Below are 13,124 nucleotides of genomic sequence, written 5' to 3'. Positions count from 1 at the left end.
ACACATAGGGGCAACACCCTGAGGGGGGCAACAAGACACATAGGGGCAACACCCTGAGGGGGGCAACAAGACACATAGGGGCAACACCCTGAGGGGGGCAACAAGACACATAGGGGCAACACCCTGAGGGGGGCAACAAGACACATAGGGGCAACACCCTGAGGGGGGCAACAAGACACATAGGGGCAACACCCTGAGGGGGGCAACAAGACACATAGGGGCAACACACCAAGGGGGGCAACAAGACACATAGGGGCAACACCCTGAGGGGGGCAACAAGACACATAGGGGCAACACCCTGAGGGGGGCAACAAGACACATAGGGGCAACACCCTGAGGGGGGCAACAAGACACTGTGCATAGGGGCAACACACCAAGGGGGGCAACAAGACACTGTGCATAGGGGCAACACCCAGAGGGGGGCAACAAGACACTGTGCATAGGGGCAACACCCAGAGGGGGGCAACAAGACACTGTGCATAGGGGCAACGCCCCGAGGGGGGCAACAAGACACATAGGGGCAACACCCCGAGGGGGGCAACAAGACTATCCTCATAATAATACTTTCACGCTTAACCCATTCTGGGCGGGCACCCATTTTGGTGTCAGCATCATGTCATGCTTTAGCTATTTAAAAAATAGCAGATCTACAAGCTCATATCGCGCCACCGAGTGGCTTGTAGGTCTGCTATTTTTGAAAAATCGAAGAACGACTGACTTTTTCAGAAAACTGTCATTTTCAAACAGACATTTTTAGAATCTGATCTCAGGTCAGAATGGGTTAATAATGAGATTTCAATACCGTGCAGTATAAAGACTATAAAGGGGTCGGCATGCGGTGATACGAATTCAGGAATGGCCAATTTAGGAATAAAACAATTACAGAAACAGAAACGCACAAGAGCATCAAAAGGCTATATTAGGAGCCAAAGCAGAAACGCAGTGACAACATGCTCTACAAACTGGCCAAGAATGAGCATGAGCTAAAGTCCAGTCAAGTGCCAAGCTGACAAGGGAAGTGATAACATGTGAGTAGCTGAAGTAGGCAGGGAATTGCATGGCTAATGACAGAGACAAGACAGGTTAGATTGGCATTTTTATTTTATTTTGAAGTTAATTGCAATATGGCATTAGTTGGACGGGACGGGGGGGGACGGGGAGAAAGCACTTTGACAAGTTAAGAAAGGAATGAATTTACATTTGTAAAATTCCACTTTCGAGCTCAGGAATCACCCTCAAGGAGTTTGTTTAAACACCATTTTTGCTGCTTTAAATACCCAGATAATTATTATTCTAAAATACACTTTACAATCAAATGTATTGTTAATTTGATTTAATTTCCATCTGGATAGATTCTTAGCCACCTAACAAAATAATTGATCTGCATTCATTCATTCGCTCACTCATTCACTCACTCATCGTTACGTTCTAAGGAATGCCACCTGTTTTAGCAGGACTGCATGTTGGAGGAAACCTTTGGCCTGACACACGCGTGTGTGCACGCACACACACACACACACACACACACACACACACAAACACAGACTCTCTCTCTCTCTCTTTCTCCCTCCCTCACTTGCGGTGAGATGATTTATAGCTAGATTCAATTGCTCTGGCATCTGAACAAATTATGAAAAGAAATTAATTAGCCTTTAGTGACCCTGCTGTCCATCTGCCTCTGGCTGTACACTATAGGCTGCCATACACACAAATGTACACCCACTATATCACAGAAATACACGTACAATAGAACTGCACTGGTATACTCACCTTGAAAGTAATTCATATCTAAACAACTTTGCTTACCTGTCAACTGTTCACTAAATAGATTCCACTCCTACAGACATGATCTAACCTTTGACACAGATGTATGAATATACTGTACTATTTCTCAGCTGTGTATCTGGTGCTATGTTAAGAAGACCTTTGTAACACAGCTGGGGTTAGAACACATTAAAGTGAAGGATATTGTTTGTTAAAAGAAACTGCAAACTTCGGCTAAATTACTGCAGCAATTTAACTTGTAGTTAAAGAGGTCCAGGTGTTATTTTGTGCAAAAGCGCATTATTGGCTATTTCCCCTACCATAAGCCCTCAATGAATTGAATTGCATTGAATTGAATGGGGCTATGGGGTGTCGCTCAAAAATATATTTTTTAATACATCCTCTCTTCATAATGTAAATATTTTCCTGGGCTTGACTGTGGCCGACGAGGAGGACCAACATCACCTCTGCCGTGGGGGAAGGCACAGCAACGCCTTTTCTTGTTAAAGGAGAATTCCATACTAAAAGGCTTTCTTACCTTTCTTTGTAGTTGTTACGTCCCCACCAAAGAGGTCCAGGTGTTATTTTGTGCAAAAGCTCCTTATTGGCTATTTCCCCTACCATAAGCCCTCAATGAATTGCATTGAATTGAATGGGAATTGAATGGGGCTATGGGGTGTTGTGCTACTTTGCTTATTTCCATCGCTCAAATTATAATTTCTTTGTATATATCCTCTCTTCATGTAAATAATATCCCAAGCGGCACACTTTACTACTTCTTTCGATGGAAATAAGTTAATTAGCATAACACCCCATAGCCCCATTCAATTCCCATTCAATGCAATGCAATTCATTGAGGGCTTATGGTAGGGAAAATAGCCAATAAGAAGTTTTTGCACAAAAAAACACCTGGACCTCTTTGGTGGGGACGTAACAACTACAAAGAAAGGTAAGAAAGATAAGAAAGCATTCTAGCATGGAATTCTCCTTTAAGGAAACTTAAATGGGCATGGACTTCCACAAGCTCTGTTGATCAACTTCTACCACTGTGCAGTATAGAGAGTGTGCTCACCTATGGGCTACTGGTGTGGTTTACCAGCTGCAACAGGGCAGACAAGGAGGCCATCCACACAACCAACGGACTGTCCAACAGCCTTTACCCACAGGCTGTCAGGCTGCTGAATGAACAACCTGCCCCCCGCCCCCCCCCATCCCCGAGAAATTTACATTGCACCAGCACTATTGCACTTTGGGTTATTGTACAGTATGGTTATTTATTTGTATGCCAGTGGTGAAGCTCTAAACTGAATTATGTTGTTTCATGCAAGCAATGTAGCAATCTATCTATCTATCGTATCCCAAGCGGCACACTTTACTACTTACAGTATTCTGATGGAAATAAGCGAATTGGCACAAAAAACAACCCCCATTGAGGGCTTATATTAGGGGAAATAGCCAACAATGCACTTTTGCACAAAATAATACCTGCAGACCTCTTTGGTGGGGACGTAACAACTACAAATAAAGGTAAGAAAGCCTTAGTCCTAGTATGGAATTCTCCTTTAAGGAATACTTCACCTCCAAAATGACTTGTTTCAGTCAGTCAGTTATACAGTCAGTACAGTTAAATGGTGAATTGCGCATTCCCAAAACGTAACGAAGAAGAAGAAAATAGGGTTCCAGGATTAGAAACACTCAAAGTTATTCACTGTTGTGTTGTGTTGAGTTGAGTTCCTTTGGTGGATATTGGATGATTGCACTCTCCCACAGTAATGCCACAGTAAGGAAAATACAACACACATTGGCCATTTTACATTTGATTAATTTTAAGGGACCTCGGTAGCGTGTGGAGGATCCAATCGCAACCACAACATCTTGGCACCTCCTCCTCATGCCGTTCACCAACCTAGCTAGCCCAAACATTTAGATTCTCGTAGAGGTTTTTTCCGATTCTGACGAATCTCTCTACGAGAGTCTAAAAGATAACCCCGCCCCTAACGTCGAAAAGGAACGTTTGTGCCTCAAAATCACTCTTACCTTGTACAAATGCAAAATCTAAGCTGCTTTAAATGTTGCCCCACTTGTTTGTGAGGTGTTCGCAATCAGATTAACACCGCACATGCTTATTTTTCAATATTTTTTTTATTTTAATCCACTCTGTTTCTGAATCCTCCATTGTAAATGCGGTAAACGGCGCAACAGAATATTGCCCGCGCCCCTAGCGGCCAGGGTTCTCTTGCGCATTTACAATGGAGAGAAAAGCAAGATGGCCGCCAGATTCCGAGACAGAGTTGATTAAAATACCTTTTTTATTGAAAAATAAGCATGTTCCGTGTTTAATCTGATTCCGTACACCTCACAAACAAGTGGGGCAACATTTAAAGCAGCTTAGATTTTGCATTTGTACAAGGTAAGAGTGATTTTGAGGCACAAACGTTCCTTTTCGACGTTAGGGGCGGGGTTATCTTTTAGACTCTCGTAGAGAGATTCGCCAGAATCGAAAAAAAACCTCTACGAGAATCTAAATGTTTGGGCTACAACCTAGCCACATTTAGCTGTGGGATGACATCCCGTTCCTCAACCAGGATGTGGTTCTGCTGTTGGCAAAGAGATTCTGAGAAACACTAATGCCTTTAATTCCAGCAATGAAAACCTATCTTGTTTAGTTCCCCTGCTGTATATTCTGAGATGTTAAACCTATGTTGTATAGTTCCCCTGCTGTATATTCTGAGATGTTAAACCTATGTTGTATAGTTTGTATATTGTATATTCTGATATGTTTATAGAAAAACAAACCACAAGAATCCAATGCTCCCACTGAGAGAGCTGCACTCGTGCACTGGTGTGTCTGAAATCTGGATCCGTGCTCGCACACGCGTGTGCACGCACACGCGTGCGTGCACACGCGTGCGTGCATGCGACACCACTGGCATTAGGGAGAAATGCTGAATGTGATTTCTTTATGCTTTAGCTTCATTAGTTTCCAGTCATTGACTTTATTTCTAGGTATTATAGGTACTGTACATGCATGGCCCAATCGCTCCAGTGACCATATTCACACGCCTGACAATTTGGCATAGTTGATTGGTTGGGTTTCCCATGTTCTGAACATATTGTGACATTTCTTACAGTAAAGTCAGAATATCAATGTTCATTGCATTCCAAATTTCCATCACTCACTCACTCACTCACCCTCTCTAATCTCAGATCCATCTAACACACATTCACTCAAATTTGTCTGTATCTCTCTCTCTCTCTCAGATCTGAGTTTGACCTGGACTATGACAGCTATCAGGAAGACTACTATGACAGGTACTGTATATCTGTTGGAACTCATGCATGCTTTTGGAGTCTTTGTGTGACAGAGAAGGCATATAGCCTACAGTACATTAACAACATGAAAACAGCCAACTGCAATTTGTTCTTGTTCGCTGATGACTCCGCAGTCCCTGGTCTCGGGTGAGGACAAAATGCAACACATTTGGACACATGCATGCTCAAACACACCTACGGTAGGATATACTAAACACATGCTTCCGTTTGTGCTGTGTGGTCATCTTTGAGGATTCAGGCGAGAACTAAGTCTCCAATCATCAGAACCACTTTTAATAACATAAATCTGAGCTACTAAAGCCATCCCAGGTCCTTGGATTTAGAGAGAGAGAGAGAGAGAGAGATGCAACATCTCATTTTAGAGGGGGTCCTCAACAGAGACAAACAGTACATCATACTGTACATACAGTTCATCCATACAGACAAACGGAACAAAAGCTCAAAGATAGCCGCTCCCATGTGGTGCTTATGATGTAGTGTTCAGTGTCAATTTCTGGCTGAACAATCGAGTCAGAGGCTGTTGACAAAAATAATGAATGTCCCACGTCACTGCAAAACAGAGTTGACTCTCATCCATTTATAAAGTCTGATTCTATATTGAAATTGCTGCGGGACCTTTCTATCTCCCCAGGTACTGTGAGGCTTGGAAGCTTCACGCATAAATACAGTGCTCAGCACATCTGAATAAAAGACCGTTTGTCACAGCACACGCTCTCACACAACTTATACACAAACGTAGACACACATACACACCCCAGGCCTTATTTTGTCGCTTTCTGCCTTCTCGCGTACAAATACTGTACCTCTGTGGTTCGTTGCTGTGAGTTTACGCTGTCATTTTTTAATCGCTTTTCTAGTTTTGCCTCCCTCTGCATTTTTCATTCTTTCCTCAAGAGAAAACACTCGCCAATGATTTTCAATTTGCTTTGAGCACGGTGCATGATTATGCCCTGTGTAGCTGGCTAACTCTACTGACAGCTGTGTGTGTGTGTGTGTGTGTGTGTGTGTGTGTGTGTGTGTGTGTGTGTGTGTGTGTGTGTGTGTGTGTGTGTGTGTGTGTGTGTGTGTGTGTGTGTGTGTGTGTGTGTGTGTGTGTGTGTGTGTGTGTGTGTGCGCGTGTATTAGACCACACAGAAATAAGCTGTGTCTCTGCCTGAGCTGTTATACATGTGTGTATGGAGAGAATGTCTCCCAAGTTCACACATAAGGAGCAGAAAAATATACAGTTTGCATAAGCACAAACTCACTGAGAACCCCCTCCACGCTCGCACGCACGCAAAAACACACACACACACACACACACACACACCTCTAATCCTCATAGTCTCTCATTGTCTGAGCCTGAGCTTCCATTCTCCGAAATGACTCTGTCTGCCTCCAACTCCCTCAGCTCTTTGGTCTTGCTGTGTCTCCCCACACAGGCAATACGCAAAGCCTCTCTTATGGTCTCATGGGATTAGATGAATACACCTTGGTGGTGGGTGGCGGGTGCGTGCGTGCGTGCGTGCGTTCGTGCGTGCGTGCGTGCAGCCATCTGTCTGTCCGTCTGCATTCAGATGAAGCGCTCTATGAATCTATGAGCCGAATAGAAGATAAATATTCAAATGGAATCAAATCGGATTTAATTGGATCACAATTCTATTGGATTTATTTTTAATTGGATTGGTTTGTGCAAACATTTGGGCATCCATTCCTAACAGAGATGAGCTGTGGTTAGTGAACACCTCTGTGGGTAAATCCACTTCATATACCCACACTGAGACTAAGAGTGCAGTGTTTACATGGAACATCGGGTGCTTTTCTCTCTCCTCAGCAGTTCGCACTGAGGCTTACTGCTCCATGCGTGGCTATCTCCGTATTGCACATGATGCTGTACCCATTCACCTGCTCGTCAACACAGTCAAATCCTCAGGGTTCATGTAACCCCCGACAGTGTACAATTGTAACCATTTGGTTACATTTGCACACTTTCAGAGTTACAAATAATGGATATATTAGGATTTTTCTGTGAACTACTGTAAGACACAGTATGCTAATGTCTTGCTAATGAGAAAATACAGTAACACTTATACGCTTAAATATTCATAATGCTTTATAACAATAATCATATAATGAATACATCATAAGGCATTTCACAATGCCTTATGTGTCTAGTCTTCCTGTTTTTTTCATAGTTTCCAAACACTCATGGATATTTACTTAAAGCACCCAATGACCTGCACTCCACTGCTCACACTTGGCTTATAATCACGCTACAATGTGAAACCTAATATTCATGATCATTGTCACAAACACAAGCACACACTCACAAAGGCAAGAATGGCACGCACGGTCCACACACACACACACACACACACACACACACACACACACACACACACACACACACACACACACACACAATGTTTTCTTATCTATACCAGATAGGAAGGGCACACTCGCACACTGCCCAGACAAATGTAACGTCGGCATCCAAACACACCAAACACACAATGCTGTCATTTTTGTAACTCCTATCCACCGCATCCAGTGTGAGTGTCATACACCCTTCTGTCACCGTCCCTTCAAGCCTGACTGAGAGTTTTTGATTTGCCACGACAGAAGCAATTAGATTCAGTGGAAGATAGGGATATGAGCTGTCCAGAGCAAGCAAGGGAGAGAGAATGAGGGATGAGAACTGAGGAATTGAATTAGATGAAGAACAAAGATAGAGGAGCATGTTATATGGGTTTATAGCCTACTGTATTTTATCCTTCAAATAACTGAACTTTCCTTAACTCATTTCCTGCGTTGTCAGGTCTTTCCCTCCCTTCCCCTAATTTCGGTTCTATATGTTAACGCTTTTTGTTATGTACTACACTTTACCCTGTTTAAATATTCCATTCGGATCTATAGGTTAATAGTGGTCACGCATCTCAACTTCCTGTGTGTGTGTGTGTGTGTGTGTGTGTGTGTGTGTGTGTGTGTGTGTGTGTGTGTGTGTGTGTGTGTGTGTGTGTGTGTGTGTGTGTGTGTGTGTGTGTGTGTGTGTGTGTGTGTGTGTGTGTGTTGCTGTATACAGTTGGTTGGACAATACTACATAAAAGCGCACATTCATAAACAAATGGAATCATGTAGATCTATGAATCCATATTCATATATGGTAACCGCATGGCTCAATGTGGACCACGTGCTTCACGTTGCCACCTGACCTTGTGACATTTAGTCTATATTATAGTAGTATGACTCAAAGATTTGGCAAGGTTTCAGCCCGATCCAAGACCGATTCCATTATGAACTTCAAAAAACTACAAACAACAAAACATTAGTGGAGGTACTTCTGTCGCCTATACTGGCAGCAGTGTTGTTTTCGTCGACTAAAACTAAGACGAAAAATGTTCGTCGACTACCTATTTTCACTGACAAAAACAAATGGAAACTAAATGAAAACTAAGCTACGATGACTAAAACTAAGACTAAATATACTGACAATTTCGTCGTCAAATAAAAACTAGACTAAAATGTTAGGAAGGGACTAGTGGACAAGAGATCCAGTATTAGTCATTTTACACTTGGTTGCATGTTGAAAATAGCTGATCTACAAGCTGTGTTGTGAGCTTGTAGATCGGCTATTTTCAGCAAGTGTAAAAACACTCATTACGACGGCATCAAGACCCGCCAAAATACATTTTAGTCGACTAAATCAACTGTAGATTTAGTCAACTAAAATCTTATGACATTTAGTCGACTAAAACTAGACTAACACTAAGACATTCCAGGTGACTAAAATGTGACTAAAACGTAATGAAGTTTCAGTCCAAAGACTATGACTAAACTAAAATAGAAATTTGCTGCCAAAAACAACACTGACTGGCAGTCTGCACAAGACACTGGCAAGACACAAGACACTGCATGGTACAGACCAGCGGTTTGCAAGATTATAGCAGACAGACGAGGTAGCCTCTTGCATTGCCAATTGCCGTGCCATACATTTTAAGTCATTACAAACACCCTGTAGTGTATGTCGAAGACTTTCAGTATAGGATACTTGTTTAACCCATTTTGGGACGGGAGCCCCTTTTGGTGTTTTAAACATTAAGGTATAATTTAGCTATTGAAAAATAGCAGATCTACAAGCTCATAGCGCGCCACCGAGTGGCGCGCTGCGAGCTTGTAGGTCTGCTATTTTAGAAAAATCGTAAAAATGTGTCGCAAATCCAGTTTGAATATATATTCTTTCAAAGTGATTGTTTTTGACTCGGGGTCTAACACATGTCATATATGTCTTGCCATTCTAGGGTGTATGACTACCAGCGGGTGCCTGCGTCCCTGCCCGCTCTTTCCCATGAAGGACCCAGCCTGGCCAAGCGCTCGCGCTCCTCCTCTTCCTTCCCCTCTGGTCACAGACGCAGCCGAGACAGAGCTCACGCCAAGAGCTCCAGAGCCCACTCCACCGGCACGACCACGGCCAAGTGTACGTGAGCTAGCCGACAGAGAGGCTCTGATTTATAGATGCGTTTGCCTCTAAGGTCACATTCACACGCCAGAGAGCTTTGCTGCGATTGAAACGAATCCTGCTGCGCATTTTCAGAAAGTGCACTTCGTTTGGCAGTGCTCATTCGAATCCTAACGCGCATCAAAGAACCGCATTCTACTCCGAGCAAAAACGGGGGTTTCGCTTCGCTTCCAATCGCACTTAAGATTCGGTGCAGGTGTGAATGCAATCCGCAGTAAATAAAGGAAATGAAGCAAACAATGTTGTATATGCGTATAGTGAGAGAGCAAGAGAGAGAGAGAGAGCAGTCCTAGACGGCACGACACATGCACGTTATGAGTATAATTTTATCACCATAGATTTCACTGTGTAGTCTAGTTTATGAATGGAACACATTGATAAAGGTCCCCCCTGCTGCGTTTCCAATTGCTGCGGATGACAGTGTGAAGGCAAACCGCAGCAAATTAAATATGCAAGAATCCCAATTTCTCCGCCCATACACATCGAGTCTACTGAAGAATTAGGTGGGAATGTGACCTTAGATGACGTTCTCACGTCACACCTATACAGTACACACGCACTTCAGGTCAAGTTACTATATATAATAATAATATTATTATACGCTGTTGCACATTTTAATTGATACCAGGTATATACTAATACTGGAAAAGCTTCACATTGAGAACAAATAAGTATCCATGGTATATGGATACAGTTGTATTTAGGAGCTAAACCATTTCAAACCTTGTAAATGGTAAAAAAAAAAAAAATCAATTCATGTGTCCCGTAAAAAGGGAATTGCAGTAATCTAAACAGACAAATGCAATGTAACCACATGGATTCAAACCAACCCTGGTCTCATGAGAAACCAAACATCTCGAATTGATTGCATAGGTCCTAAATGGAAACAAGACCTCAAGGACCTTATTTGGTGCTATCCCTTTTGGACTGAGTGTTTGACTGTACTTATGCATTCTGTCTAATAAACCAACCAATCAATCAATCAATCAATACATCCAATTAAGAAGAAAGCCTACTAGGATCCTGGGGTACATGCAGGGCTACTCAGCTACACTACATTTTTTTTATTGCCCGCTAGAAGTGTGCGTGTGTTGACACTTTAAAACAAAATATGAGTGGAAGGTTGCAGGCTTATTCATATCGAGTGATTGCCCACAATCATCGAATTGTGTAGAATGTCATTTAAAGCTCTCCCTGAGATGTTTTCTGTTGCTGTAATTCTCTGCTCTCTGCCTTTTCAGTGCGTATGGAGGAGTTGCAGGTGATTAAGAAGGAACTGACTTTGATAAAGACACAGATCGATGGCCTGCTCGACAGTCTGGATAGGATGGACACAAAGGCAGGGAATGACCACAGAGGTGAGTCCACACGGCTGCCTGGCAAGAGTCAATAATTAATTATTTATGAGAATAAGGAGCATTGTGAAGGCTAGTGGAGAGGTCACTGTTTATTTCTTATTCGTTTGGGCGGCTGTGTGTGGAGCATGCTGAACAGACTGAGATTTGATAGACAATGTCTTATCAGCGACGTCCTTGAAAGAGCTGCTGCTGCTGCCCTCATGTGGCCATTTGCGTGCAATACTGCTTTAATGGAGTCTGCCATTAAAGGTCCACTCAGTCATTCAGCCTGCCAGTAGCTCTAGTCTATTCTATTGTATCTGTTAACCATGGAGCAATTTATTGGTGCCTTGTTTTTACGTCAGTATGCCGAATATAGGCCTATAGCCGTCTAAAACAGGAGGGTTGTCTCTGTTCGTCTCTGTCTGTAGCCTACATGTCTCTGTATCTCTGTCTCCACACAAGTAGACCAATCACAGTTCAACTCATGCTACGTGCATACTAGCCTCGGTCCCAGCCTCCAGTAGACTGTGGATTTGGGATCGTTGGAGATACCGTGTGCGTTGGTTGGTATCTCCAACGATCCCAAATCCACAGTCTACTGGACCCAAGCAAGATCCACGCAGCATGCAGAACATAGGACACAAGGCTCAAGGCTCAAGACACAAGATTCAAGATCAAGAACACCTCAACACATTATGAACCGAGGTGTCTGGCGGCTGGTCTTACAACCCAGACCCCTTCATACCATATACGACTCCTACGCGCCAAGGTATCAGGCTTTACAACCCAGATACCTTGCATAGCTTCACCAAGACCACCATTCCTCATCTGAGAAGAAGCCTGATAACAACCCAACAACCCAGCCTGATAACCACACCAGCTGCAACTCCTTGCAACTACTCGCAACTCCTTGCAACAAAACAAACCGCACCAATGCAACTCCTTGCAACAAAACAAACCGCACCAATGCAACTCCTTGCAACAAAACAAACCGCACCAATGCAACTCCTTGCAACAACACAAACCGCAACAATGCAACTCCTTGCAACAAAACAAAACACACCAATGCAACTCCTTGCAACAAAACAAACCGCACCAATGCAACTCCTTGCAACAAAACAAACCGCACCAATGCAACTCCTTGCAACAAAACAAACCGCACCAATGCAACTCCTTGCAACAAAACAAACCGCACCAGTGCAACTCCTTGCAACAAAACAAACCGCACCAATGCAACTCCTTGCAACAAAACAAACCGCACCAATGCAACTCCTTGCAACAAAACAAACCGCACCAATGCAACTCCTTGCAACAAAACAAACCGCACCAATGCAACTCCTTGCAACAAAACAAACCGCACCAGTGCAACTCCTTGCAACAAAACAAACCGCACCAATGCAACTCCTTGCAACATGCCATTGGAAATAATGGTTGCAAGGAGTTGCATGGCGACCCTCTGGTGTGGTTGGGGCTTTTAAGGCAGAGAGTGGAAGTGTCGGGCCAGAACATCCGTCAGATGTATTTCCCCAGGATACCATATTCTTCGACCAATCCCAACACTTTCACAGAGAATGTAAACTAATTTGTGTCAAAGTGTCAACGTCATTTCCTCGAGCGGTACTTCCACCAAAATCCCTGTGTGTGTGTGTGTGTGTGTGTGTCACAGGGTCTCCTTTGAGGGAGGACAGTCCAGGCGGTTCACCATATCCTGACAGCAGCCCCGAACACTTACTCCCCCCTCTCTCTCCACCCAGTCCTCGCCATCGCATCCAGAGAGAGAGCCCCGAGCTAGGCGAGGCCACGGATGATGACCACCACACGGTAAATTAGCCTGAGCTAATGTGTTAGCCTAGCCCGTTCTGACCTGAGATCAGATTCTAAAAATGTCTCCTACATCCTGACAGTTTTCTGAAAAAGCTGTGTTTCTACGTCAGTCGTTCTTTGATTTTTCAAAAATAGCAGACCTACAAGCTCGTAGATCGAGCTTGTAGATCTGCTATTTTTAAATAGCTAAAGCATAACATAATGCTAACCCCAAAAGGGGTTCCCGCCCCAAATGGGCTAGAGAGGGGCGGGTCGCGGCAGATTTGCGCACGCCTCGATTGGATCTCACCGATATGTCTGTCACCCCCGGTCCCTGAATAATTATGAAACATGACATGTCATTGTTTGCTATAACATCAGATAAAAAC

The 13,124-nt window shown here is 43.6% G+C and overlaps 1 protein-coding gene across 1 annotated transcript in view; it reads left to right on the top strand.

Moving 5' to 3' along the window:
* LOC310878728 (heterogeneous nuclear ribonucleoprotein C-like) overlaps positions 1 to 13,124 on the top strand; it is a 53,433-nt gene that overhangs the window by 39,012 nt on the left and 1,297 nt on the right. Inside the window, exons 3-6 of the mRNA XM_083793105.1 lie at positions 5,026 to 5,076; positions 9,375 to 9,550; positions 10,834 to 10,950; positions 12,599 to 12,753. Coding sequence (XP_083649231.1) covers positions 5,026 to 5,076; positions 9,375 to 9,550; positions 10,834 to 10,950; positions 12,599 to 12,753 — 499 coding nt within the window. The remainder of the gene's footprint in view (positions 1 to 5,025; positions 5,077 to 9,374; positions 9,551 to 10,833; positions 10,951 to 12,598; positions 12,754 to 13,124) is intronic.

Source organism: Protomyctophum parallelum (assembly GCF_964188405.1).
Source record: "Protomyctophum parallelum genome assembly, chromosome: 2".
NCBI classification, from domain to species: domain Eukaryota; kingdom Metazoa; phylum Chordata; class Actinopteri; order Myctophiformes; family Myctophidae; genus Protomyctophum; species Protomyctophum parallelum.
Note: the sequence above shows the minus strand (reverse complement) of the source record. Positions and strands in the feature narration are given on the sequence as shown.